The 27,772-nt window shown below is 38.4% G+C and overlaps 8 protein-coding genes and 1 pseudogene across 14 annotated transcripts; 2 read left to right on the top strand and 7 right to left on the bottom strand.

Annotated features, from left to right (window-relative positions):
• Window positions 876-4,434, bottom strand: LOC104739252 (heterogeneous nuclear ribonucleoprotein 1-like). 3 transcript variants are annotated; one of them, XM_010459579.2, is made up of 4 exons: window positions 4,070-4,434; window positions 3,420-3,660; window positions 1,996-3,244; window positions 876-1,539 (listed from the first exon to the last, which is right to left on the bottom strand). In XM_010459579.2, exons 2-4 carry the CDS (start codon window positions 3,639-3,641, stop codon window positions 1,523-1,525), a joined length of 1,488 nt encoding a protein of 495 aa, XP_010457881.1. In that variant the 5' UTR covers window positions 3,642-3,660; window positions 4,070-4,434; the 3' UTR covers window positions 876-1,522. The 3 variants fall into 3 exon arrangements, with proteins under 3 accessions (XP_010457881.1, XP_010457959.1, XP_010458039.1); XM_010459657.2 differs by having other exon boundaries at window positions 3,420-3,657; XM_010459737.2 differs by having other exon boundaries at window positions 876-1,586; window positions 4,070-4,431.
• On the top strand, window positions 5,900-7,310 carry LOC104739111 (thymidine kinase a). Of its 2 annotated transcripts, none has more exons than XM_010459468.1 (4): window positions 5,900-6,292; window positions 6,396-6,540; window positions 6,651-6,772; window positions 6,875-7,310. In XM_010459468.1, exons 1-4 carry the CDS (start codon window positions 6,114-6,116, stop codon window positions 7,143-7,145), a joined length of 717 nt encoding a protein of 238 aa, XP_010457770.1. In that variant the 5' UTR covers window positions 5,900-6,113; the 3' UTR covers window positions 7,146-7,310. The 2 variants fall into 2 exon arrangements, with proteins under 2 accessions (XP_010457770.1, XP_010457697.1); XM_010459395.2 differs by having other exon boundaries at window positions 5,951-6,292; window positions 6,393-6,540.
• On the bottom strand, window positions 7,758-9,688 carry LOC104739020 (protein DGCR14-like). Its single transcript, XM_010459292.2, has one exon. It carries the CDS (start codon window positions 9,530-9,532, stop codon window positions 8,000-8,002), a length of 1,533 nt encoding a protein of 510 aa, XP_010457594.1. The 5' UTR covers window positions 9,533-9,688; the 3' UTR covers window positions 7,758-7,999.
• Window positions 10,032-12,817, bottom strand: LOC104738868 (protein OBERON 1). 3 transcript variants are annotated; one of them, XM_010459114.2, is made up of 3 exons: window positions 12,718-12,817; window positions 10,829-11,937; window positions 10,143-10,747 (listed from the first exon to the last, which is right to left on the bottom strand). In XM_010459114.2, exons 2-3 carry the CDS (start codon window positions 11,916-11,918, stop codon window positions 10,143-10,145), a joined length of 1,695 nt encoding a protein of 564 aa, XP_010457416.1. In that variant the 5' UTR covers window positions 11,919-11,937; window positions 12,718-12,817. The 3 variants fall into 3 exon arrangements, with proteins under 3 accessions (XP_019100567.1, XP_010457416.1, XP_010457481.1); XM_010459179.2 differs by lacking the exon at window positions 12,718-12,817 and adding an exon at window positions 12,567-12,711; XM_019245022.1 differs by lacking the exon at window positions 12,718-12,817 and having other exon boundaries at window positions 10,032-10,747.
• On the bottom strand, window positions 13,087-17,860 carry LOC104738786 (heat shock protein 90-6, mitochondrial). Its single transcript, XM_010459025.2, has 20 exons — window positions 17,655-17,860; window positions 17,257-17,454; window positions 17,100-17,173; window positions 16,866-16,991; window positions 16,653-16,746; window positions 16,482-16,565; window positions 16,239-16,382; window positions 16,024-16,137; window positions 15,846-15,905; window positions 15,634-15,708; window positions 15,448-15,552; window positions 15,176-15,316; window positions 14,986-15,078; window positions 14,801-14,878; window positions 14,434-14,688; window positions 14,229-14,331; window positions 13,959-14,133; window positions 13,774-13,879; window positions 13,588-13,677; window positions 13,087-13,498 (listed from the first exon to the last, which is right to left on the bottom strand). Exons 1-20 carry the CDS (start codon window positions 17,763-17,765, stop codon window positions 13,322-13,324), a joined length of 2,403 nt encoding a protein of 800 aa, XP_010457327.1. The 5' UTR covers window positions 17,766-17,860; the 3' UTR covers window positions 13,087-13,321.
• Window positions 18,845-20,840, bottom strand: LOC104738697. Of its 2 annotated transcripts, XM_010458916.2 has the most exons (5): window positions 20,756-20,840; window positions 20,598-20,650; window positions 20,376-20,440; window positions 19,324-19,516; window positions 18,845-19,233 (listed from the first exon to the last, which is right to left on the bottom strand). In XM_010458916.2, the coding sequence occupies exons 3-5, from the start codon at window positions 20,427-20,429 to the stop codon at window positions 19,103-19,105; spliced, it is 378 nt and encodes a 125-aa protein (XP_010457218.1). In that variant the 5' UTR covers window positions 20,430-20,440; window positions 20,598-20,650; window positions 20,756-20,840; the 3' UTR covers window positions 18,845-19,102. The 2 variants fall into 2 exon arrangements, with proteins under 2 accessions (XP_010457218.1, XP_019100566.1); XM_019245021.1 differs by lacking the exons at window positions 20,598-20,650; window positions 20,756-20,840 and having other exon boundaries at window positions 20,376-20,591.
• Window positions 21,969-24,133, bottom strand: LOC104738609 (exosome complex component RRP42-like). The gene is made up of 8 exons (XM_010458806.2): window positions 24,019-24,133; window positions 23,705-23,836; window positions 23,552-23,608; window positions 23,356-23,448; window positions 23,091-23,169; window positions 22,871-22,995; window positions 22,445-22,588; window positions 21,969-22,335 (listed from the first exon to the last, which is right to left on the bottom strand). The coding sequence occupies exons 2-8, from the start codon at window positions 23,828-23,830 to the stop codon at window positions 22,096-22,098; spliced, it is 864 nt and encodes a 287-aa protein (XP_010457108.1). The 5' UTR covers window positions 23,831-23,836; window positions 24,019-24,133; the 3' UTR covers window positions 21,969-22,095.
• On the top strand, window positions 24,212-27,772 carry LOC104738558 (transcriptional adapter ADA2a-like). Its single transcript, XM_010458738.2, has 13 exons — window positions 24,212-24,326; window positions 24,534-24,595; window positions 24,733-24,914; window positions 25,067-25,132; window positions 25,216-25,341; window positions 25,420-25,492; window positions 25,589-25,649; window positions 25,738-25,796; window positions 25,959-26,009; window positions 26,126-26,354; window positions 26,440-26,650; window positions 26,740-27,018; window positions 27,122-27,772. The coding sequence occupies exons 1-13, from the start codon at window positions 24,271-24,273 to the stop codon at window positions 27,317-27,319; spliced, it is 1,653 nt and encodes a 550-aa protein (XP_010457040.1). The 5' UTR covers window positions 24,212-24,270; the 3' UTR covers window positions 27,320-27,772.
• LOC104703780 overlaps window positions 27,660-27,772 on the bottom strand; it is a 2,859-nt pseudogene continuing 2,746 nt past the window's right edge.

Below are 27,772 nucleotides of genomic sequence, written 5' to 3'. Positions count from 1 at the left end.
ATTTTCTTTTGTAACTGGAGTCAGGAGGATCCGGACCGAAACTTAAACTAATCTTTCTAACCCGTGGATTCTTTTTTCTTTTAATCAACTATGATTGAAATAAAACAACAGTGAAAGAATTCGAATTTAATTTGGTCTCTCAACTAAACATTGTGAATCATTGGTTGCTGATGAGCTCTCCTTAAGCAGAATATTTTGAGACAGCTTTCATGTAAGAAAATACTGGTCTGTAACACAATTTATTATCAGAGCATGAAATATTTTAAGAAACTGAAAGGTTATTTTAATCCATGATATTTCAGTTTCCAAACTACTTTAATCCATGAAATATGTCTATTAAATAGTTAAATTTCATCTAAAATAGTTTTCATCCCAAAAATATTTTCTCGCCAAAATAAAATTGTTCGTCTCATTCATTAACTTAAACAGTTTATGGAATACATAGTCTAGACTCTAGATGCATTAGATCAATTTACCTATTCCATATTCTATGCGAAGACTAACACCAACTTATGTTACTCAAGGATTTAAAAACTCACATATCATAATAGTACTTTTACTTTACGTAAACATACCTGTACTTTCTTCTTTTTGGGTTAACATACCTAATTTAAAAGCATTAATGCAATCTATTATCAGAATGATCTTTGAACTTAAAAAGTTTAAACAGGTAAGGTACAATAATAAATCGTGGAGAGAATAACAAAAATGGAAGATCAACCTATATCAAATAATCATATTAAGAATCATAAGAACTAAGCTAGTGAAGAAACTGCTCACAGATCATCATGGATTAAGAGTATATATATTACCGTTGAAAAAAGAGAATTTGAGACTAAGAGTAAGAGAAAAGAAAAGATAGAATAAGAGAGAACTCAAGAAGAAAACATAAAAATATAGTTTCTATAAAATAGAAGTACATAAACAGAAACGAGTTTTGCTTGCGTTCGCATAAGACATACAAACAGCTTGAGAACAAAATAATCTCATAGTGATAAAAAGACTTATTCTCGAAAGCCCTACATGGCTAAATCCTCTTTCCATATCTCACACTATCAAAAACAAAAGACTTAAAAAAAACGACAAAAACAAAAGAAACTTAAACTCTAGTACAAATCTGCCTCAAAACACAAACCTTAACCATAACCCCCAAGAAGAAGAAGAAGAAGAAGAAAGAAGAACCATTACATGACAATGAAGAAAACTGAGGTAGAAGGATCATTTTTTTTTTTTTTTTGAACTCTTCTTATGTATTACCGCCTCGCCAGAGACAGATACAGATTCTTCTATCCCTCGTTGAAAGAAGAAAAGAAAACAAAAATAGGAAAAAAAAAAGAAAAAAGAAAGCAGAAGTAGCCTAGGAGGAACAATGAATTTAGAAAACCAAACCATGACAGAAACATCTGCGGGATTCTCTGGTTAGCTCTAGCTGATTGATGATATGATCAAGTTTCGTCCTCATGGGCATAATTTGTATGAAGGAGAAGATAATCTAAAAGATTCGCCAAAAGACACAGATCGTTCACCGTGATGGCTCGCCTACAATATCGTGGTAAAACAAAAACGATTGTACTAAGTAGCAATTCCTGCAACACAAAAAAGCGAAAAACCGGAAAAATAATTCAGACCTATAAGAAACCAGCCATGCAATTGGGTTTCTTATTCTGGTGTGAGCAACGAATAAGATTTAACTACTTTCCTAGTTCCACAAGCTGCATATCTAAAGCATGGAAATAAACTTTTCTCCTGTAAATGATCACAACTGATGAACTAGACAACAGTAAAGATGCAGAATGGTTACTCTTTCTGTATGCAAGCAAGTTTCTGTTTCTGAGGCACTAGTGATACGCATGTGTTCTACAGACTGAGATGCACCGTAGTTCAAGACCCTATACCACCGTTTGTTCATGGCATTCTCTAATCAACTAGCTCATGGCATTGTCTAATCATAGAATCACATGTTAAAAGCAAAAAGATTACTCTAAACTCAGTTACCTCTGTTTGATTGTCTCTTGTTCACACTGTAACTGCCAACATAACCTGGAGATGAACTTCTAGCTGAAACATCTGAAGAAGGACCCCCTCCTCCAATGCCATAGCTAAAAGAAGCAGGCCCTTCTGCCTCAGGAGTTGGTGATCTCCATGTGGGATCACTATAAACTGCACCATTCCCATAAAACTCTGCGAGTCCTGCTGCATCGTAACCACTGTTGTTGGTTGCCGAGGCAGAAGAGAATGAAGACGATGGTACTGCCTTGTTAGCCCCTGGGTTTCTTGCTGCATAACCACCAGTTCCCAACCCAAAACCAGATTCACCGTTTCCTCCATAACCAAACTTGACATTCTCATTACTAACAGCATTGTTTCCTCCTCCAGGAGCACCCCAATTGACTCCCGAATTGCCAAATGGACCACTAAGTGTGTTGTTCCCACTTGATGATCCTCCCATGTATGTATTGGAATTTGAGTTTGTAGTGTTGTTGTTATAGTTAAGACCCCCATTGTTTCCCCATAGGTTCCGTGTAACCGAACTGAAGAAGGATGAGTTTCCTCCTCCACTTCCCCCTTCATAGCCAACCGCAGGACCAAACCGGTTTGTGTTACCAATGTAGTAAGGGCTCATTCCTCGGCCATAGTCAACGTTGCCATTGAAGTTTGTACCTCCAGTGAACCCTGTGGGCAATCCTTGCTCGAAGTTCACATTCATCCCGTAGCCAGAATTAAAGCTTGCAAAGCCGCTTCTTCCAGCACCACCAGGACTGAAACGACCATCCATCCTAAGTCCATAGCCTCCAACTGCTGCAGGATTAAATCCTTGAGCATATCCATTAAGGAGGTTATTGACCCTATTAACTCCGTAGCTGTAACCTGCACCAAGCGGGCTGCGAGTTGGACCAGGAGATAACTCCTTTGGAACAGCTCGCTTAACCTCAACCATTTTACCATTTAGTTCATGGAACGTCTTGAGCAATACCTTTTCAACGGCCTCCTCGGAATCGTAGGTTATGAAACCGAAACCTCTAGGCCTTTGTGTGTTGTGATCATACATAACAACCACATCAGTAGTTGTCCCAAACTGTTCAAAATAAGTCTTGAAATCGCTCTCTGTAACGGAAGAAGGTAATCCTCCAACAAAAATCTTCCTAGTGCGACCTGGACCACCGGGAGAACCTTGGATGCTGCTGCTGTTGCTTCTATTAACCATGTTTTGATCATCTCTGGGAACAGCTTTCTTAGCTTCGACCTGCGGCCAAGGATAAAACATATATATAAGTAAAACACTAAATCTCTTCTCAAAAAGTGATGATCCAGTTAAAATAGTGGTTGATCAGGTAGCAAATGGGAAGCAGGGAAGGCTAAAATTGGAAAAGGAAGCTTCGAAAACAAGTTACATTGTAGGAAAAGAAGGGGAAGATTACCAAGCGGCCATCAATGTTATGCTTTTCGGTGATAACAATCTCAGCAACAGAAGGATCAGCAAAGACAACAAAACCGAAGCCACGAGCACGACCAGTGGTACGATCTTTCAAGATGACAGCCTCGATCACTTCACCAAAACTGCTGAAATACTCCTTGAGGCGTTCCTCATTGGTGTCCCAAGATATCCCACCGATGAAAAGCTTTCCATTATCCGATTGCATTTTGCTCCCTCTCTATCTGCTGCACACACACACACACAAAGGAAATCAATCAGTTCTGCTTTCAGATCAAACCTCAATAAAATAACAAGTTTTGGTTTTTTAAGTGTAATTGTTTGGTTTATGATTGGAATCAATCAGAGATTTCAAAATCTGATCAAAAGGAAACATCTTTTACAAAGACTTAAAAAAAACGTAAATCAGATTAACGGATTGAATCTAGAAAACAACAGATCCTTCATCAAGGGGATAACAATTAAGAGAATCAATTCATCTGACAGGAGAGTTTGATCGGATTAAAGCAAACAACAATCAAAAGAAGAAGATGGGGAAAATCTCAGATCAAAGGATGATTGATTGATGAAAAGCAGATTCATATCATAAAATAGATTAAAAAAGAAAACAGAAAAAAAAAAAAAAAAGAAACCCACCAAATAAGAAGAAGAATAAAACCCAGATGCCGAATCTCGTAGACTAATAAGATCTGAGGAGGATAGGCACGATTTGAATAGAGGGCATAATTTAAACTGCCCCTTCCCCAGATGAAGAAGAAGAAATGAAAGAAGATGAGAGAATTAGGACAAAAAAAAAAAGAGTTTTTGTGCAATCCGAATCAAACCCGATTTAACACATTTTCAATGGCGTCTATAATAACATACTGACGACGCGCAGGGACGCGCTCTTGATTGATGATGAGGTATTTCTTTATATATATATATATATATATTAGTTATGTATTTTAGAGAGAGAAAGAGAAAGAGAGAGAGTTTTTATTTGGTAGAGGAGGAGGAGAAGGAGAAGGAGAGATGATAGAGAGAAGAAAGACAAAGGCTTTTCGGGTGTGTTGTGTGCAAGAAGATGATGAAGATTATATATATGTCTCTATTTATATATATATATATATTACATTACATTGTTTTGTAAGGAAATTTTCTTACTTACTATTTACATCATATATATTTTTTTGCTGATTATTATTATTATTTTTTTTTTGTAAGGAAAACTCGGAGTTTGGTTTTCTCTTCAATTTATTACACGGATAATTTATTTTTATTATTGTTTTTAATATATATATATTACTAATAACTTAGAATATTTTAGTTTTTTTTTTCTTTTTGTGGAATTTTTATCTTTATATATACTTAGTAAGTATATCCTAAAAACAAAAGGTTAGGATTGTGTCAATAAAACCAAACTTAATACGTATTATTAATAATAAAAAATGCAATTAAGTATGTCTTCCTTTTTATTCTTGCAATTAAGGCTGTTTTTATTCTTGCAATTGAGTTCTTGTTGATTTGGATGATTTTAAGCTTCTTGTCTTTAAAATTTAAACCTAATTAGTGCTCTACTTTTTTTTTCTTTTTTTTCTTTTTTGAGTTTTTAATTACCACCATCAAATTGAGTTAACCTAGCACTCTGGCCTGGTGATGAAAATGTATATATATTCCATGTTCATTTCGGTTTTAGGAACACTACTTTTTTTTACGAGCGACCATGATTTGGACGGACATTCATTTAGGTGATCGGAAAAAAAAGCACTTACTATGTAGAAGCTTTAGACATGAAGAAGGTGCTGCTCCTGCTACTTCAAATTCGAAATAGCCTAGAAGCAATGAACTAATTTATGTGCTTATTAGTAGTGGCTGGCTCTGATGGAAAACACTTGAAGAAGGTTGTGAACATGTTCTTCATCATCATAGGGCCTAAATAAACCCCTCTTTAGTTTTTTGGGCTTAAGCCCACATTTTTAAGAACACAAAAATGATGGGTTTTGTAGACCTCAGAAGAAGAGACTCATTTAACAATGAGTATAATTGACTCATGTTAGACAAAAAAAAAAGAAGAAGTAGGTGAGTATAAATGATGTAATATAGTATAGAACTACATACATTTGAATGTTATATTAACTACATATCTCACCGAAAAGCTGTTTCTCCAATGTTATTTAGGGCTTTCTGAACAATATTCATTTTTTTTTTTTAAAAAACAACATTTGAATGTTATATTAACTAACAGACACATAACAGATGGTGAACATATATTTTTAAGCTAGTTGCAAAGGCTAAATACATTGAATACGATCTAAAATATTAAGGAAAATTAATTTAAAAAAACTCAGTAGCCTATTATTTTAACCAATAGAAATTTGGATACTATCTATTTTTAGTAGGTTTCTAGTTAAATAAAAAAAAATTGGGTCAAAAAATGTTTCCCTCCAAGATGTAAAAAAATTAAACGGCGCCCACTCAAAAAAAATTTGATTTTTTTTTCTTTTTGAAAACCCTTATCTTTGACGAATCTTCTCTCCCACACTTTTCTTCTTCCTTCTTCAACCTCTACATCTCCGTCCGTCTATATATCCATTTCTTCCACAACCTATTTCACCATCTCTCAATCTAAAAACCCACAAACAAGTTTTAACTTTTCTCCTCTTTTTTTTTTTCTTCATCTCCACTCCCACTAGTCTCTGCCATGGCGACCCTCAAAGCTTCGATTTTGCTCAAAACCCTCGACAGTGACATCGTCGGAGATGTTTTATCCGATCAGGGGCGTCGCGGGTCCGGTTCTATTCACGTTATCATGGGTCCTATGTTTTCTGGGAAATCGACCTCTCTTCTCCGCCGAATCAAGTCAGAGATCAGTGACGGAAGGTAAAACTTGATTTTTAACTTGTCAGATCTTTGGATTCGAATTTTACAATTTAGAAATCTGAGTAATTTTTTTCTGAACTTGGGTCTTTTTGTGTTAAAGCAGAAGTGTTGCGATGCTGAAATCGAGTAAAGATACGAGATACGCCAAAGATTCGGTGGTGACACATGATGGAATTGGATTCCCTTGTTGGGCTCTTCCAGATCTCATGTCATTTCCTGATAAATTCGGACTTGATGCTTATAACAAGGTCAACTAAAACCAAAACAAAAACTATGGGTTTCTTGGTAATTTCAATTCTGGTCTTAATTGTCAAGGATCTGAATTGAGATTGTGTGTTTCTCTTGCATTTATTGGCAGCTTGATGTGATTGGTATTGATGAGGCTCAGTTCTTTGGAGATCTTTATGAGTTTTGTTGCAAAGCCGCTGATGATGATGGCAAAACCGTGATCGTTGCAGGACTTGACGGTGACTATTTAAGGTGCTTGATTTATCCTAATTTTTTAAATCTGTGGTTTTGATATTTTCACTTCCGATTTTGTTGACTGACTTGTAATGTGGATGTGATCTTTTCTACACGCAGGAGGAGCTTTGGTGCTGTACTTGATGTTATACCGATAGCTGATTCTGTAACAAAGCTAACTGCAAGGTGTGAGGTTTGTGGACAGAAAGCTTTCTTCACTTTGAGAAAGACTTGTGATACCAGAACCGAGCTTATTGGTGGAGCTGATGTCTATATGCCTGTTTGTCGCAAGCATTACATCACTAATCATATTGTTATGAAAGCATCCAAGAAAGTGCTGGAAGATGCTGACAAGGCAAGAGCTGAATCCTGTGTTGCTGTTATCATCTAAACTATAAATGATATGTAACAAGTAGTATATGTTTTAGTGAAAGTGTTTCTTCTTCATCTTCTTCTTGTTTTGTTTTACTGGTCTGGGTTTCTCCTTACGGTTGTTGTCTTTGAAAAACACTTGTGATCTTTTGTACATAAATATAAATTTGGTGCTTTCTCCATAGCCTCTGGCTCATGTTTCATGCTTTCTACTGGGAATATCCACCAAACTGTTAAGTACAACCTGTTAGTTGGTCTAAAGGGTTCATGAATTCTCTCCACTTTCAAGACCATTAGGTTTCTCGAGTAGGACTTGTAATTCTGACAATGTGAGCTTGGTGTGCCACAGAATCTTTTCTTTCATCAGATCCTGGATCCAGACTTTTATGTCTACTTCATGCTGAAGTGAAGATTGAAACTCTTGTTACAGCGATTCTGTCTCCGCATAAAGTGAAGACTAAAACTCAGGTTGACTGGTTGCATCAATTCTGTCTCCTCAGTCTAGTCTAGATACATAAATACTTAACTAACCTCAACCAATTCCAAACTCTTGAGGGGGATGCAGATAATTTCAGCATCAAATGTTGTAGAGAGCAATCTTAAGGACACCTACAAAGAAGCTTGAATCGGATAGTTTGAAGATGTTCTAATATTGAAGTGCGGAGGGCGATAAAATAGCCTGGGAACACAAAGGAGCTCCAAAGAGAAGAGCAGCGGTGGAAATCAAAGTTACAGAAAGATAAAATAGCATTGCATTTAAAAAGTGTTAAAACAGCACTTGGCACAAGTTAAATGTAGTACAAGAAGAAGTCTCTTTGTTGCCTCTGAGAGCACCAAAGCATTCAACAACAGATAATCATAACATTCGCACCATCAAGGTGACCTTGTCTCTGAGCTGGTCCCATCTTTGCCAAATCTTGAAACACTTCTCACACTCTTAGGAGTCACAGCACCAGGACTTGCTCCACGAGGACTGGCTCCACGATAACTTGCACGAAGGCTCTCATCAACAGTAGAAGACGATTTAGCTATTGCCTTTCTGAAGAACTTCTGAGCAGCCGGTGAAAGTGTCCTAACATTTGGACTTGCACTTCCACTTCGATGAGGAGATGGCAACGGAGGTTTCTTAAACATACTGTTTGATCTTTCTCTCAGTTTTCGTGATGCGTCCCTTGATAATGAATGTGCTCTTACGTCTCTAGCAGGTGCGGTTGGAATGTTGTAGTGCGGTCCATCAGCACTACCACCAATATCAAGAGGTGTATCCTCGGGATCTAAGCGCATCGGTGTCCCATCAATCTCACCCCATGTTATAAAGGGTGATTCATCAAGACCTGGTGCAGGAGAAGGCGTTCTAACAAAACTATACCCATTATCTGCCCTTTTTTCTGACTCCGCATAGAAAGGATTTGGGGTTTTCCTTAGATCATCAAGATCATACCTCTTAGATTTGTCTCTGTCCCTACCCGAGATATGCATAGGGGAAGAACCAGCGATTGGAGTGTAGAGAATCTCAACAGAACCATCTTCTCTTGGCCTAGAATCCATAGTCTTCCCATGAAAACGAGTGTTCCCTTTAACAATCTCCTTAGTCAATCCAAGTAACCTCACAGCCCTTTCCGCCTCGGTTAAGGGAGCCTCACCCCTATCAGCTGGATGGTACATGAGAAGATTCTTTGCAGTATATTTCCAACTATCTAAAGTGCTCGGTGGCTGATCAGATGTACCATACCCATCTGTAATCCTATCTCTCTTAACATCCTCAATCAATTTACCATCGTCCTTTTCACCTTCAAGGAGAAAAGCATACCTCTCCTTCTTCTTCCTATTTACCTTCTCAAGAATCTTGGAAAAGCTCTCGTTATCCTCACTTGTATATCTCCTAAAGAACTCATCTAAAGACAAATCAAGATCTATATCCTCATCCCCATCATCATCAACATCTACTTCACCACCAGGAAACTCTCTACCAGAGACTCCAGGGGTTCTAGGGGTTTTACCATCAAATTCATCTAAAGGAGTGAAATTTCTCAGAAAAGTAGATCCAGGAGTTTGAGTTTTACCCTCCGTGTCACCAACATGATGATTCGGCTTCTTCCCACGCCTCTCGATAATCTTCAACTGGGCGTCTCGTATTTGAATCGGGTCACGTGTTTTCACAGCCTGGATCCAATCGAGCCGATCCCTAAGCTTAGTTATATCTGGAAAGTAATCTCGCTCGATGATCTTCTCGATTGCTTCCACATACGCGTCCTCGTCGAGAACTCTCATTCGTTTCCTAGGGTTCCGGGGAATGATCTCCGAGGAAGACGAACTTCGAGGCGCCGACCGGAGGGTATCATCGGAATAAGAAGACGGCGATGGTGAAGAAATCTGCCGCGGAGAATGACCAGGGGAGCGAAACATCTTGAATCAGAAACACGCGAATTTGAAAACTACGAATTGGATTTTAGGATCCGACGAACTTTATCGAGAATTCGGATACTCTAGGGTTTGTTTGGTTTTTTTTTTGGGTACACAGGAAAAACAAAACGATGGTAGTAGAGATATGATGATGATTGCGTCGGCGAGGATTATTAATCTATCTGATTGTAACGCGTTTTAGTTTCCGGAATATTACACTATTTACCCTAAACTTATGATTCCTCTTACTTTTACCCCCGTGAGAAATCAAAATCGTTGTTATAACCAAACATTGAGGATCTTACTCTTAATAACTACAATGTGATATCTATTCGTGCAAAACGTACTTTTTAAAAGTCGGTGACGGTGACGATGACGATATTTAAGTTCCAATTGCGAAAATCTCTAATTTTCTAAAATTGAGTAGTAATGAGATTTTGGCAACAACACTTTGTGTGATTAAGCGCTTGTATGAGATTTTTTGGACCCAACACAGCAACAATCCTGTGCAAAATTTTGAATACAGCGACCACAATGCTTTCTTCACACACAAACCTTAATTGATTCGAAGATTTTTGGATACAAACAAAGAGAGACAATACAAAACATTTTACTAAGGATTGGATCTGAAAGGATTTCGTTGGTTTGATCTTGGATCTACTCTTGGCGACGATGATGCATTGTATCCATGAAGCATTTCTCTGATCGTTGAGTACATCACTGCTTGTGACGCCTCACCACCATTTTCCTGCTCTTTTATCTTTTCAAACAGATACTCTTTCTCTGCCTCTGCCTCGCTCAGCCTCAGTTTCAGGTAGTTACTCGCGTATTCCTCTTCAGTTTTCTCCTTTTTCGCTTTCACAATCCTCTCTAACCTCTCTGCTTCCACTTTAGCTTCGTTAGCCTTCAACTGAAACATCTCTGCCTCAGCTTGCTTCAGCCTCACTATCCTCTCCACCTCTTCTATCTGTTGTTTCTTCTTCTGCCTCTCTATCTTCAGTTCCGCCACTTGCTTTGCTTTCTCTTCCACTTCTCTCTCGCATTCCTCAAGCCCCATTCGCGCTTTCTTGTACATCCTCATCTTTTCCTCACCCACTATTTCCATTTTCCTCAGTGTTTCCTTTACTACTTCAGCAATTCTGTTGCATGCATCTTGAGGTGCTATGGTTCCCCCACCTTCTCCGCTTTCAAGGCTCTTTGGAGAGTCCAATTCAATTTCTTCACACACAAAAAAGACGGTTAAGACTAAAATGAGTAACCCTTACTATATTATATTCAAATACTAGCGAGCTGGTTTACCTTGGAAAAACACAAGTATCAACTTGGCAGCTGTTGCTTCAGCCAGTCCACTTTTAATCTTGTCAATAAGTTCCTCACACTTCCAGAATAACTTCCGGCCTCTTGTATCTTCGCTTCCACGGAAAATCCTACTCACGAAGTCAAGTTCCTTCATCAAAGACTCCCTATCCCAGTTAGGTGCACAGTGCTGAAACACATCTTTAACCCAGCCCAGTAATTCAGAAGTATGGTTGCACGCTCGACACTTGAACAGCATTTCTCCCATCCCGGATACACTCTTGGCAGAAACTCCCATGGAAATCTCTCCATCCCTAATTGCACAATCCGTATGAGTCCAATGAGAACACACGTCGCAGCCAATCCAGCGGCATGTGTTAACCGAAAAGTCAAACTTGTTACAGATCACACACATGCACAGGTTGCAGAAGCCTTTCCTATTAGCGCAAATCTCGCAGGGACAACCATCAGCCGGGAGTTCGTTTTGGCATGCTATGTTTCTGCATCTCTTGTACACAAAGATCTCGATGAGATATGTTTGAGAGAGATTGATGTTTGGATGCAAGAATGCTTGGATTCCAGTGTTAATAACCACAAGGATTTCAAGCTGCACTCGGTGAGCCCTGACAAGTGTCTTTGAAGTTAAATCAGATCTCGTCTGGACAAACTTCTGCAGAAACATAAACTCATCTATAGGCTGCGAACCATTACCCTCAAGGATAGCCTTGAGGCCGTTCTTTAACTCCTCGAGATACTCTTCTGGTAACCGGTGCATTCTCTCAGCGACTGCGTCCACTCTCTCTCTAGCTATGTCCCGTAGTGATACCTTATCGGCAATGGAAACGTGGCGGATCACAAGTTGGTCATGAGAGTCAGGGCCTGACTTACCGCTCTCTGTCTTGTTTCCCATAATAGATTTAGAGGTTGGCCAAGTCTCTTGAGAGCTAGCACTTTCAGCTGGGGATTCACGCACAATGGCGGAATTAGATCGTGACAAGTGGGGATCCGAAGACACAAGTGAGAGAGAAGTTTGTAGTTGCTGACGTGGTGGTAGCATTTGGTGTGGAAGATTGGATCCAGATGATGTGCCCATTAATTTAGCGCTGCAGACACTGAAATCACGTTGATGTTAGATTCATCGCAAGATACTGAGAACAAAACGAAAAGTAAAGGAAGAAAAACTTTTCAAACACACATGACACAATTCACTACAAGAAGAACGAACAGGTAAATGTGGAACCAGACAATCTAAGATGATGCATATATGACTTTAAAACGATTAAATATGGCATGCCTACTCATAAGTTTTAAGTCAGAAAACAATTCAGAATGCAATTGCGGCTAACTAACAAAAGCTAACACAATCAAAGTTGAATGCCTTTTATTGTTTTATCAAATAAAAGTTATGAGTTCTAATACAGGAAAGCCCTAATCATTTTGCCAAATCCCTAGAAATCCACCGACAGACAAACAAAAAATTACATCCTAGGTTCAAATTGAGCTGAGATCAATCACTAATGAAAGCTCAAAAAACACACAACACAGGAGAGAGTAACACCAAGCAGCAGGCGCTAGACCAACCGAAGTTGCTCGAATCTATTTGGTTCGTAGATTGAACGCTAGAAAAGTCAAACACACAGAGAATCTTGCAAGTACCCAGCACAAAATAACACGGTCATCGCTAAATTAAACCCTCAGAAATACGCAATCCAACTTGATCTCGAAAAAGTTATCGACTCACTCTATCACCGAAATCTTAGGACCAGCCTCGAACTTTCAACAACCAAAACATTCAAATATACTCCTCAGACAACTACAAAAGAAAGCACCGAACAGAAGAAGATGAATGGAGAAAGACCGCCGGAAACTGGACCGGAAACATAAGGACTCACCGGAGAGACGACTGGGAGACGTTATGAGACGCAGAGGACGAACTAAAAGACACCGTGAGAAACCCAAAGGGAAAGGTAAAACATTAATTAGAGAAACTTTGTTTTTTTCTTTCTATCAGGAAAAACAAAACAAAAAAACATACAGCTGGCAGTTCTTTATGTCTAACGGTTAACCTGGCCAACCGGTAACCTTCTACTTGTGTTGACTTTAGAAACGTGTTCAACGGTTTGTGTCCAAACAAAGTCTTAAAACCAATTCAATTCATACGCAAACAACGCCCCTATATTTTAAATTACGATTACCAAATGTCCCAATTGTTTTAGACAGAAATCGAAAAATATATTTTTTTCTAAAAACACACTCCCAACTTAGGAGGTTAACGGTTTATTAAATTATACCGACCAGGATCAACGTAAACTAAACAAAAAATAAGCTCAACATTCTCAATCTCTTAAAACAACAAACAGAGATTATCATTGGCTCATATTGCCTTTTGTTTGCTCAATTTAGACTCTTTTAGGATTCTACTTCTGCTGCTACTTCTAATAAAAAGAAGAATTATGATGAGAATCATAGCGGGGGACATAAACGTTAGGCTTCTGTTCATTTCTTCCCATCCACTTCAACAGGTTCAACCACTTCAGCTTCAAAAGTATCTTCACTGTGAGAATGTGCCATCTCCTGTTGCTGTGGCTGCACCTCAGGGCTTGACCATTTCGCGGAAAGAGCTATACCCATCATCTCATATATCTTCCCACCGAGCTCTGCTGGATTCTCCGGCTGTACATATTGAGAAACCACAACCACCAATCTTTACCCATTTCATTTTTAAAGACTAACAAAAGAAAGAGAGTTAGTGTAGTACTCACCGTGAACCCACTAGAAACTAGTGCTGCATCATACATAAGATCTATGGCTTTCATTGCATCTTCATCATTTGGGTTACTCTTGTAAGCAGCCTGCGCAGTGAAACATAAAACCAAGTCAACACTAAAAAGCGGCTATTAGATTTATAATGATAGCTAGCCCCAAGTGATTATGACGGGTGACTTCACATTTATGTTCTTGATAATCGAGTGGTCGGGATTGATCTCAAAAACTCTTCTCCCTTTCATGAACTCGAGGCTTGTTGTGTCACCAGCTGATTGTGCCTTCATTAGCCTGTCGAGATAAAGTATTCTGTGTTATTTCACCAGGAGAAAATAAGGGAGAAAGCAAGTCAAAGTGGTTTAGATCTTACCTCTCCATATTGGCTGACCATCCAAATTTACCAGATACCAGAACACAGGGGGAAGAACTAAGACGGCTGGATATTTGAACATTGGCAACCTTATCACCCAATCGTTTCTTTATCCAATCACAAGTCTGCCCAAACTCCTTTTTCACGGCCGCCTCTTTCTCCTCGTTCTTGTCTCCTGTCAGCACAAGATCATAGCCAGAATTTGTTATTATACAATAAAGTGAGATTACCTGACCTGTTAAATTAAAGGGAATTGCATCAAACACTTGCCTAGATCCAAGTCTTCCTTGCTGATATCTACAAAATCTTTGTCCTTATAAGCTTTTAAGCTCTGTACGGCAACTTCATCAATAGGTTCTACCAAGTATAGTACCTACGTTCACAAGACAAAAGAAAAGTATGTCAATCACCTCTGAGCTAATAGGAATATTTGCAACAACGAACAAAACGTGACCCCATTCAGAAGAACACATACCTCAAGTCCCTTCTCAAGGATCTTCTCGAGAAAAGGTGCATTCTTCGCACTTGTAATGCTGTCGGAAGCAATGTAATATATGGCTTTCTGTTCAGGTTTCATGTTCTCAACATACTCATCCAAGCTGATCATGTCATTCTCACTCTGGGAGGAGAAAAATCGAAGCAGTGGAGCTATGCGCTTGTGGTTTTCACGGTCCTCTATGCACCCCAGTTTTAAATGTTTGCCAAAATTATCCCAAAAATTCTCATAGTCCTGCAAGTAAAAATATTGTCAGGAAAATCATCACCAGAACGTAGTAGTGATTTCCAAAAGGAATAAATAAGATAAACTGTAAGCAAAGGGGAACAGGAGTACTGAAGCATACTCCTCTGTTTTCACTTAAGGATATGCCCAAAATCATATCAAAAGCTTTCCTCATTAGGCGTTTCTTCATTATCCGCACCTTGAAGACACAATACAAAATCGTAAGCGTAAGATAGCACTGCACTTATACAAAAACAGCACATATCGGATAAAAGCTTTGCATAAGAATTAGATATTAGCACTTACAATGCGACTTTCTTGAAGAATTTCACGGGACACATTAAGTGGGAGATCATGCGAGTCCACAACACCTTTAACAAAGCTCAAGTACCGAGGAAACTGTTCACAAACACCGCAAAAGTTGATATTAATATAAAATGAAAAACAATGGTTTCTGAAAAGAAATTTGAACCACACGAAAAGAAACTTTTCTCACCAGCTCCCCATCGAAGTCATCTGAGATGAAAACTCGTTTGACGTAGAGCCTTATGTTCTTTGTCTTTTGATTGACTATATCATCCTTCCCCGTTGGTGATACAGGTGGCACGTAAAGGATAGACCTAAACTCGACCTCGCCCTAGAATAAGAGCATTGCCAATATAAGAATTTAAGAACATTATATTATTTTTGTGGATCGTGTTACAAAGCATAAATATTCGGTTGTTTAATGGAATTCTCCAACTCAACAGATGTTTCCCTCATAAGTACCTCTGTTGTGAAATGGGAAGATGCCAATGGGTCCAAATACTCATTAAAAGCTTTTCTGTAAAACTCATTGTATTCTTGTGTTGTCACCTCCTTAGGGTTTCGCAGCTGCAATAAATGAAATATACTGTTAAATCGATTCTAACTGCTGATTTAGAGTGCACGTAAAATAAATCGAGCAGTCCTTACCCAAATTGGTTGTGTTTCATTCGTAAGCTCCCAATCCCAGTATCTCTCAACAACCTTCTTGGTCTTCTTCTTTTTCTGTTACAAGAAAAAAATAGTCACCAACTATAAGCCAACTATTTTTACACAACTAGCTATTCTCTGATGCAGATTAAGGTATTTTCCTGCTGCTGATCACGATATTTCTCAGAACAAGCAAAAAGAAACACGTATACCTCAGTTTGGTCATCTTGGTCATCTTTTTTTGTCTCAGTTGGATCATCTTCAACCTCAACCTGCAAAAGAGAGAACCAAATAGACAAAGTCAGGTAATAAGATAACAATATTAGTTGTATCTGACACAAAAGAACAAATATTTAAGTTTCAGATATCTGCCAATCCTGATGAGCATACCTCTTTTGTAATTCCTTTTTCCTGCCACGTGTAAATGGGGAATGAAACAAACTGAGAATAGTTTTTCACGAGCTTCTGAATCCGCTCAGGATCTGCAAAGTTTTTGGCATCTTGCTGTATTGAAAAAAAAGTACAGAAAATTTAGAATGTTAGGTCTCATGAGGGAACTAATACTCGGGATCGAGCTACAAAGTAAGTGTCAAAGCAAAACAAACCTTAAGATGTAAAGTAATACGAGTTCCTCTAGGAATGAGAGACTGTGGATCTGTATCTTCCTGAATGGTAAAACTGCTTGAATTTGCTTCTCCTTCCCATACATATTGCTTATCCGACTTAGGGCTCTTGGTTGACACAATTACCTTCAAAATATAAATATATATGTATTACACCATTGAGTTGATGGGGTGGTGTGTATACCAATAAGAGTAATCTACAGACGAGACAACATAAGAACTTACCCGATCTGCAACCAAAAATGCTGAATAGAACCCAACACCAAATTGACCAATTAAATTGTTGTCACCACCCGCATCCTTGCTATCCTGAAATCATCACAACAACGCTTAGTTGATCCAGTGGTTCCATGAATATGTTTTGGGAAATAAGAGTATAAGAGAAATAATTAAGACCTTTAAAGCCTTCATGAATTTGGCAGTTCCACTTTGTGCAATTGTCCCAAGACAGTCAACTAGTTCTTGCCGTGTCATACCAATACCAGAATCACTGACAAAGTGAAAAAAAAAAAACAAAAAAAAAAGAAGCATTGGCAGCATATTAGTTATCTACTTGCAGTTGCTCAAAACGAAATATACACAATAAAAGCAGAAAACAATAAGACCTACGTGAGAGTTATGATTCCATTCTCCTTATCTGCATAGATGCGTATATCAAGATTGGGAGTATCTTTAGCAATCTCGGAGTCAGTTACGCTCAAATAACGCAGCTTATCCAGTGCATCGCTAGCATTGCTGTTGAACAACAAATCAAAGAATAATACAGATTACCAACAAACCAACTATGTGTCCACAACACAAATGACCATACAAAACACAAAAGGATAAATAAATAAAGATTACCTAATAAGCTCGCGAAGAAACACCTCCTTATTGCTGTATAAGCTGTTAACAATAAGGTCCATGAGGCGACTAACCTGCAGTTTATTCAAACATGAGTGACACACACAATTATCGATCACAAAACAAGAAATCGAGAAGACACAAAGATCAGACGTACTTCAGCTTGATACTCGAATTTCTCAGCCGGTGGAGGAGCCTGAGAGGAAGAATCTGAGGCTGCTGCACTGGATTCATTCCGGTGTCCCATAAACCAATTGGTTTGCATGTTCAAATGAGCCAAGGAACCAGTAGATTTAGTACCATTGGTTAAGGATGATGAGTACCATCTAGATTCAGTGCCACTTCTCTTGACGCCCTTAAAACAGGAAAAATCAGGGACACTGTAAGTAATCCAATCACAGTGTAATTTAGAGATGATTTCTATTTTTAAGCGTGACATCTTTTGGTTACATATCCTCCGATCATACGAAAGCAAATTAGCAACTAAATCGAGACCGAAAATTCAAAAGGTAACGATTTAGAGATGGAGAAAAGAAGGTGAACAGAAGTGAGTACCGTGGCAGATGGGGAAGAGCGGGAGATGGAGGAAGCTGCGGCGGCAAAACGGAAGCTTCGGTCACCGGCTCGTAGAAGGGTAGAGACGGAACGCTTAGAGAGCCTAATCATAGTCGCAAACTTGGAGATCCGGAGGAGAAGAAAGGGATTGGACGACTTCGATTTTGGTAGCAAGGCACTGAGATTGATGATGAGTTGCGAGATAAATTGGGGTTTAGTAGGGTTTTTAGGCCACAGGGCGAAGCTTCTGGACTTGAAGGGCATTTTCGGTAATTAATTACTACCCGTCACTCTCTAAATCTTCTCTATCTCTGCGAGTGATTCCGGTTCAACCGTAATTCAGTAGTTAACCGGATTGATTTCAGAGCTATTCAATTTAGCCGAACCATTTTAAGTGAATTGGAGGTAAACAAAAGTGTCTTTTTTGGAAAATAACTAGAAAGAAAAGACACTAGCATCCAAATGATAAACCAACAAAGACATGTACCAAAATCACAGCACTATTAAATCGCATCACGAAATGTGTTGAAATCCGACCAAAAATGTCATGAGTCCAGCTGCAGTGACATAGATCAACAGGTGAATGGTCATTACCAACAAAACTTCAATCAAAGTTGAAGTGATGAGAAGTATGAAGTAGTTAGTTGTTTGAACATATCTTTCGTTTTAGTAAGGGTATCGACGTATCGCCCATCTGCGATTCAATTAGTGAAAAGTGAAAAGGAACCCTTAAAAAAAATATGCATATTGTCATTTATGCACGATATTATGCATATACAGTAGACTGCTTGTCTAAAAAGATACCATCTGTTCTTCATTCGTCCTATACAGGATACTAAAAGTGCTAATCTCCAAAGGGGGACATGTAATGAGTAAAATGCCAACGTCTCCATCACATTTCTCGGAAAATCTGGACCAAGAGAATGTTTGAATACTATTTCGTTCCGTTCCCAAGAACAACATCAAGGTTGATGCTATTTCTTAAAATGTTAACCACCGACGTCTACTTGATAAGTTTGTAGCCTATATAGTATATACACTTTTAGTGTCCAAAATCATTGGAACATGTTAATCTGTTGGGACATGTCCAAAATGTCATAAGTTTTGTTTCTTAATCTACTCTCGTTATCGCTTGGGTTTTCCACATTACATATAGTTACATATAGTTAAATTACTACTTTCGCACTATTATCTGACTCTGTCACATAAATATTGCATAAGCCACAGTTAAGTATCTGAGAGCAAAGCTTTGTATACACCAAAATACAAAAACGCATAATTTTGTTTTCCCTTGCAAGATTTTACCAAGCCAAACAGCTTTTTTGGCTTGAGTTTGTTTCTTCCTAGTGCATGTGCCACAAACAAACCCAAACCAAAGAAAAAAAAGGAAAATAAGAGAAGAGAAGAGAAGAGAGACAAGTACGTACATAAACAGCCAAAGTTTAATGTCAAGATTCAAGCTTTAGAGATACAACACGAGACTGTCGGTTGCGTTTAGCTGCCTTAACAAAGACTACCGAGAGACAAGACGGTGCCCACCACGGCCGTCGGACTCTTTGCTCACCTTTCAAGCAAGCCACTGTCAAATAAAACACACAGTTATTTCCTTAGTAAAGTTCATGCAGCGAGTAAAGATGAGAGGAGGAAGAGAGGGAGAGAGAAAGAGAACCTTTAATCCTTCTGAGTTCTTTACAGAGGGTGATGAAGTCTCCCCACTTCATGTGATGCCTCCTTATGAAGTGAAGGATCTGTTCGGTTGTAAACACAGACATGCTTTCTAGATATTCTCCATTGACACCATTTTCTTTGAAAATCTGGCGGTAGCCCCCAAGGTTTATCTCCTCGAGCCAAGACCCGACATCCTGAAGAAAAAGAACAAAGATTCTCATCTATCTACAGGAATCTCAGCTTTACAAATGAGCAGCAGAATATATATATAGCATCTGACCGAACAAAACCAATCAGCAACAAGTAACATCCAGCTTCTCTATATGAGTGGACTAACTCTAATTTTAACTATTGCAGAGCAACTTAAAAAATAATTTTCATATCAGGTAATCATCAGCTAATCTTCATCCAGTATTCACCCTTTCCAGGATATTTCTCTTTGATTGAAAAGCAAATCAGCAAGTGCAAACATCAATGAGCACACACCAGTGAGACACTGAGGTATAACAACTTACTGAGTATAATTTACATCATTAACAAACACAGATCTCCAGTGGACTAGGGGGACAAAAAAAAAAGACATTGTAAAGTAAACGACCACTAAGTGGGACTTGAGTTCGGTCGATAGCTAGAGGTAACACAGTAATTGCAGGGATGTAATAACAATCAAAGGTGGGATTACACGATTAAGGTGAGATTTGTTCTTGGAATAAACCACCAGAATACCAAAAAGAGTAAAAAAAAAAAGAGAAAAACAAAAGTATGGATCAATAAAGATGTCCCAGTTGTGAACGAGTAACTGGATCTCCAACAAACAAAAAACATAGGAGCAAACATACCTGAGAATCAGATCAAAGTGGATTGAATTCATTAGTAAAAGGGCTAAAAATTGAGTGAATTCAGATAAAAAAAAGGCTGAATGAATGAATAACAAGGAATCTGCAATAACAGGTCTAATTGAAGTGGCTCAATCAAAGAAGCAAGCCGAATTGAATTGATGATTAAAACATACAAAGGTGAATAAGAAAACAAAAGAGGGGGAGAGATAGAGACCTCAACAGTCCAGATGAAGAAATCAAGAGGCTCAGGAGGATGATCTCTGCTCATCCTCGTTTGCTCTGCACAAAAGTCCCAATACAATTCACCATAAAGCATTTTTTTTTTTTTTGGTAGTTGTTGTTTACACAGAGTGGGAATCAATTCGAGAAAAAAACCGAAATCATTTCTCAATTCTGATTGATGAAGAAGGAAATGAAAAGGGGGGAAAAGACCTACCGAAGCGACAGCTGTGTGAGAGAGAGAGATCCGAAATTTAAGCTCTCTTTGATCTGAGTGACATAAAAAAAAAAAAAAAAAAAACCCAGCTTCTGATTTTCTCGGGAAACCAACGGAGATAGAGATAGAGAGAGAAGAACGGGATTCAGCGAACTTACAGTGCAAAATGCGTGATTTTTGTTTTTCTAGGGTTCCAAGGAGAGAAGGAGAGAGATGATGAGAGGGACAAATGGGTCCACGAAGTGAAAGTGTGCTTTTACTCTCTTTTTCTTCTATTACACACGCTCCTCTCCCGCCACCACGCGCCACCGTCTCTTCCGTACCACGACCATTTTTAGTATACAATCCTTTTCTATTTTTCCTTTTTTTGGAAAGATATCTTTTTTTTTTTTACATATATGAATTTACCCACAAGATTATCAAAAGTTTTAATCTTTCTATGTTTACCAAATAAAACCAGATTCACATATCAATTTGTCTATTGTTTTATGATGTAACAAACTCTCACATATAATATTATTATCTTTGACTCTCTTTTTTTTTTTTTTTTTTTTTCCAGTAATGAAACAAAATTTTAGCTAGTGGACACTAACAATAAAGAGAAATAAATCATCATCTTCTTCAAACTACTATTTAGTTAAGCTTATTATATACATTTTGCAATTTTTGCCTTTAAATCGTTATTCTATTTCTAGTCTAGTCACAATCAAAATGGATTTCTAATGGAACGTCGAAACCGATGTTAGATGACTAGTAGTACTAACAAATACTGTATCATCACTGATATGATGATTTCATCGAAATACACTTTCATTCGTTTTATATTTGGAATCTCTCTTCTACATATTTTTTTTTGCTCCTTTTTCTTTTTGTTATGTACTATATATCATAACATCATCGAGATGATAAACGACTACCAAATTGACTTTGTCAGCTGTAACCAAAGAGTGAGTGAAAACGAAGATATGAAGATGGGAAACAAATGGTTAAATTGGGAGTTTTGCATAAAACAGTTGATTGTTCCCAAGTCATATTACAAAACCCAAAGTTGAGATACACGTGACCAACACCGGTCACACACACATTTGACCTTTGAGCTCAATCATGGACCACCAATCTTCTCTTCTTTCCAAGTCCATTCAATCTTCTGCTGACCTCATCTCATCTCTCTTTTCTCCTCCCAAAATATCACAAATCCTTTTGTAACTTGTTTTGTCTTTTCACTTTAAATAGAGAGATCCAAGAAACACAATGCATTCACAAGTAAGTAGGAACTCCCTTCTTTTAACGAACGTGATATAACGTTTACTATTATGGCAAAAAGATATAACACCTTTTCTAACACACAAGACAAAGCATGGGACATTTGAACAGAGGAAAAAGGATTTTGATTAGCTAATCTGTTCTGACTTCATTATAGATTTTCCACAGGTACAAATATGATTAATCCCTTGCAAACATGTTCTATCTTGAAACTTTACTTATATGAAACCCAAAGTCAAGATTCGTCTTCGCAGGCCTCTGCAGCTGAAATCTCTGAATCAAGTTTGCTCATCAGAGTCTCTGTCACATGCTTGGCCACAGAGATCATGTCAAGGATGACGCTTGGGTCTAAGCCAGACCCGCCTCGTTTGGTTAACCCACAGATGTGGCCTACCCTATTCACAGATATCGATACAGCTGAGCTCATCTGAGACTCCTCTTCTGCTGTTGCATCAACTATGTAATGCGTTCCCACCTGGAAAAACCCATGTATATGCATTTTAACATGGATGGCACAAGACTAGTGAAATTTACTTAAGGAGATAGAGGTCAATGTGAATCAAGAGATCTGAGATGTGATTTACTTTTGTTAACGTGACTATGACTGGGACACTGGAAGTGTCAAATTGTAGATACTCTTCGTCGCTGATGTCAATCTCTGGTTGCTCATCATCTGCCACTTCAGCTGAAACATTGACTTTTGGGATGGCCGTGTTGGTTAAAGCAGCCTGCAGGAGCATTAGTCAACAAGTGCATTAAAGCATGCATTCAGCCTTGAGGAAAGATGACTTTTGGGTTTATTAAACTATCAATTTACAACATATCATAAAGCTACGAAACCACTTAAGACAAATCAATTGAACTAATCTTAAGATATTTTTAATGAAAGACCTGTTCCCATTCTTTTTTCCTAATTCTGAGGCATTTCCATTCTCTTAATCTTGATTGATGGGAATAAACCTAGGACTAAGAGTTGAGAGAGAAAACCAAACACATATCACAAGAATTACCTTAATGGCAGCACCCAGGGCATCCAATAGATTCCCATCTGAACTAATGACAAGGCCATCAATATAAAGGTCCCAGCAAACTTTTCCTTCTTTTATCAAAAGCGAAGATAAATTTATTCCAGCGCCTGTTACCAAAAATGAAGTGCCATAAACATTACAAACTGAAAGCGTAACAATGCACCACAGATAAAAAGAACATTGCACAAACATGATTACTGACCTGCTCCACTTTTCCCACCCAGAAGACATCTTTGAAGAGCCAAAGCAAGCTCAGAAGACAATTCTTCACCTCCTCTCCCCTAAGCAACAATAGATCAGAAAGAATCAGCCGCTTAGAGACCTTAGCAGCATTGAGTTTGGGGAATCCAAAGAAAAGCTCTGATATCCAAAATCTCAGTTCAAATAGTAAGAGAAACACCAAGAGAACAGATGTGACAAGTGCTTGATAGAACCAAAACCAGGCAGTATCATAGAAAAAAGCTCACCCCAAATGTCGGTTCTGCTGTTGGACTGCAATCAATGAAAACTGCAACCTTTCCTTTATCAGGTTGGAGCGAACTTGGCCTCCCAATTTCAGCCTGCAATTGCACAAGTTAACTGGGTTAACATTTACAAGACTACAAGAGAACCGTAAAACGTCCCCTGCAACAATGGAGAGTAGGGAACAAAGGAAGTACGCACCTTTACACTAGCAATCACATCGGTTCCACCAATCTTAACTCTCGCTGAACCATTAGCCTAGAGCCAACAAAAACAAGAGAAGAAGCATAACTGTGTAAAACAACTAGGAAGCAAAATTGAGAAGCGGAGGAGCTCTCTGAGATTTACAGTTACCTGCGGAATCACACCAGTTTCAACATAGATAGGTCGGTAAGTCAATCTTTTGCGACCATCAGTTCGAAGATCTTGAGCAATCCCACCTTTAACAAAGTGTTGCTCCCCAATAGAAAGCCCCACCATTGATTACTACATAGAGATCAACACAACATCAGCTTCAGAAACCAATTAGATCAAATGCTGAAGTACATATATCTACCGGAATTATAAACTTCGAGGTTCACGGATTGATGCTAGGGTTTAATAAACAGCTCAAATAAAAAAGTACACATCTTTATACAGCACAATCAAAACCCATTAATCTTCTTTACCTTCCTCAGAAAATTCAATAGAAGACACAACACCCTGGGAATTCTCCGGCGACAGTAGCAGCAACTTTGGATTGGTTAGGTTAAGAGACGCTACAAGGAAACTGACAACTGCCGTAGGGTTTAATGATGGCGTGAACATAATTATTGACACATGGTAAGGGTAATTTAGTCTTTTTCTGACTTATCATTTTTTCCAACCTCTCTTCTGGTTTCTCAATCAGCCGGGAGGAAGTGCGAAGCTTGGTAGTGCCGATGGGTCGTTCGAAACTAGCATCTCGTCCTGCTGCTGATGCAGACTTGAATCCCGGGTTCGTAATAAAGTTTCATTCTTTATCCGTTTTAGCTCGAAGTCTTCTAGGGTTTTCTCTTCTCAATTGAAAACACTTTCAATCTCTTGTATTTGCTGTGTTTGATTCTCCGAAGCGGAGTTATATTGGTTCTTGTGGGTTCTTGGTTTTGACACTGCTTCATTCGCTTGTCTTTATCCTAAATTTGGTGGATTTATGATGTTTCAGAAAATCGAAAAGGAAGAAGATATCCACGGGTTCCGATAATGCAGGAGCTTCAGTTCCCACCGGTATGTTTCCATTTACTGAGCAATTAGATGTGATGCATTGATGTATTATGAAGCTCCGTTTTTCCAAAAGTTGTCACATTTTTGGATTTTTCAATAAGTGCTTGACGTTTATAGTCATTCCCATATACAAAATGTAGGAGGTGAAGCTGGGAATGAGAGGAAAGCTGGCCTTTACTGTTGTAACTATTGCGATAAAGATCTGTCTGGTTTGGTTCGTTTCAAATGTGCTGTTTGTATGGACTTTGACCTTTGTGTGGAATGCTTTTCTGTCGGCGTTGAGCTTAGTCGCCACAAGAACAGTCATCCATATCGGGTTATGGTTAGTTTCCAACTTCGAGCACTACTTTTGAATTTCAACCGAACGCTCTTTCAGATGAATAGTAGTAACTGGATAGTTATTGTGTTTTAAACAAAGAAAATGTTGTATGGTTGTGTTTCTGTTTGTGAGGAATCTACCCTTCTCTGTGACAGGACAATTTATCTTTTCCGCTTGTTACTTCTGATTGGAATGCCGATGAAGAGATACTCCTTCTTGAGGTAATCGTTAAATTGTTTCTAATCCCATTTTGTTTGGATAGAGGGTTTTAGCTGACTATTTGGAAGTATATCTATTGTATTAGGCCATTGCGACCTACGGGTTTGGGAATTGGAAAGAAGTTGCAGACCATGTTGGCAGTAAGACTAAGATAGAGTGTAGGGATCACTTCAATTCAGCATACATGCAATCACCGTTCTTTCCACTTCCGGTAAACACTGATGAAAACTAGTGATCTTTAGATAGTTGACCCTAGCTCTTTTATTTACTCAAACTCCTCACTTTGTAGGACTTGTCCCATACAATTGGAAAGGGCAAAGAGGAGCTTCTTGCTATGAGTAAAGAGCATGATGTAAAAACAGGTCAGCTTTGAATATATTAGTGGAGGTTGCTTTTCTGATTTTGAACTATTATATTGACCTAAGGAGGAAACTGAGCTCATTTTCTGTTTTTCACAGAAATACCTGCACTTGCGAGGCTATCTCCGAAAGAAGAGTTACCTATGTTAGCTGAAATCAAGTATATACTGATGTTTTTAACAATGATATATCTACGTAGACAATGTTGAATGCTCTTTTTTTTAATCCTTTTCTGTTTCAATGGGCAGACACAAAGCTTCAGGGAAGGAAGATGCAATAGATCAACCTTTGACTGCCTTAGCTGGAGGTATGTGACACTTCTCATGAAATACTTTTATCTATAGAAAATTCTAGTTGTTTTTGGCTCTTAGATTTGTGGTTAAGAAGCAATCATCCGTCTTTCGTAATTGGACCTCATATATTATCTTGTCCTTGGTTCCAAATGTAAAGTAATGCTTTTTTTGGACAGTAAAAAAGAAAGTCAATGTACCACAGGCTAAGGACATCACTAAGTTGGAAGGTATGTATATATTGGAACAAGTTGTATGCAAAGTGATAGTTGAAGGGAACAAATACTAAATGTACTTAAAACAGAAATGTAGAAACTAAAAGTAGTTATTGGCCCTTGTGTCTCAGCTGCAAAACAACAATCTGATAGGAGTGTGGGGGAGAAGAAACTGAGGCTTCCTGGAGAGAAAGTTCCATTAGTAACAGAGTTATATGGCTACAATCTAAAGAGGGAAGAATTTGAGATCGAACATGACAACGATGCTGAGCAACTGCTCGCTGACATGGAATTTAAGGATTCTGACACGGATGCTGAGCGTGAACAGAAGTTGCAGGTTCTTCATATTTACTCGAAAAGGTACACTTGTTACAGGAACATACATTGTTAATCCGAATTTTTGTCGTAAGACAATGCTACAGCCAAGATTGTTCTTTGTTGGCAGGCTTGATGAGAGGAAGCGGAGGAAGGAATTCGTTCTGGAAAGAAACTTGTTGCACCCTGATCAATATGAGATGGGCCTTTCAGCAGAGGAGAAAAAAATATATAAAAGCTGTAAAGTCTTTGCGCGGTTCCACTCCAAAGAAGAGCACAAGGAACTGATTAAGGAAGTCATTGAGGAGCACCAAATTCTCAGAAGAATCCAGGATCTTCAGGTTTGATGCTTATAATTTTACCAAACTTGAGAACTAATTACCAAGTCAATTAGGTGGGACATTAAGTTGATCTTTTGGTTCTGTTGTAGGAAGCTAGAACTGCCGGCTGCAAGACAGCTTCAGAAGCAAAGAGATTTATAGAAGAGAAGAGAAAGAAGGAAGCTGAAGAAAGTTTGCTGCTGCGACTAAACCACGGTGCACCAGGCAGTATAGCCGGCAAAACACTAAAAAGTCCAAGAGGGTTACCCAGAAATTTGCAGCCCTTTGGTTCTGACTCGTTGTCAAAGATCACGCCTCCAATAATATATAGCGGTTTGGACAATTGGGATGTTGATGGTCTCCTTGGGGCTGACTTGCTCTCTGAGATCGTAAGAACAATAATTTTCAAACTTGGTGTTTCTCATCTTATTTGTGTTTTTGTTGATTTCTTGACATTATTCCCATGATTTGAGAGATTGAAGCTGTGTGCAGGAAAAAAAGATGTGCAACGAGACCAGAATACTGCCTGTACACTATTTGAAAATGCTAGAAATCTTAACAAGCGAGATAAAGAAGGGGCAGATAAAGAAAAAGTCTGATGCTTATAGCTTCTTTAAAGTAGAGCCGAGTAAAGTAGACAGAGTATATGATATGCTGATTCAGAAGGGAATAGGTGGCGAGTCAACATGACTCATTAGCTTCATGGTCCCTAACATGTAATTCTCAAACATATATTAGCCATGTACATATAAAGGAAGGTGATGCTGATTTTGGTTCCACATCTTGTTCTATATTAGTTTTGACAGCTTGACAATGTCTGATTGTTATCTCCTTGAATCCAGATCTTGTTTTCTAGTTTTTTTTTCATACATACAAGAAAAGCTTTTGATACAATGTTTAAAGCCAATGCCCTCTCTTGGGTTAGTACATGTTTCAGGAAAAGCCTGTTCAAGAAAACTAGATTCTTTGCTGACAAGAAACTACTCTGAATCAGAAAGTCATTTAACAACAGCGAGAACCAAAAGTTACTCTACATCAAGCTGCTAATCATAAGAAAAGCTTTACCATCATCTCCTACGGTTGCCACCATTGATTCTTCTCCCAAGGCTTGAAAACACCATCATGTGAAACATATTTCAAGTA

The sequence above is a fragment of the Camelina sativa genome, chromosome 1 (genome assembly GCF_000633955.1).
Source record: "Camelina sativa cultivar DH55 chromosome 1, Cs, whole genome shotgun sequence".
In the NCBI taxonomy this organism is placed as follows: domain Eukaryota; kingdom Viridiplantae; phylum Streptophyta; class Magnoliopsida; order Brassicales; family Brassicaceae; genus Camelina; species Camelina sativa.
This window is presented reverse-complemented; position numbering and strand designations above follow the sequence as displayed.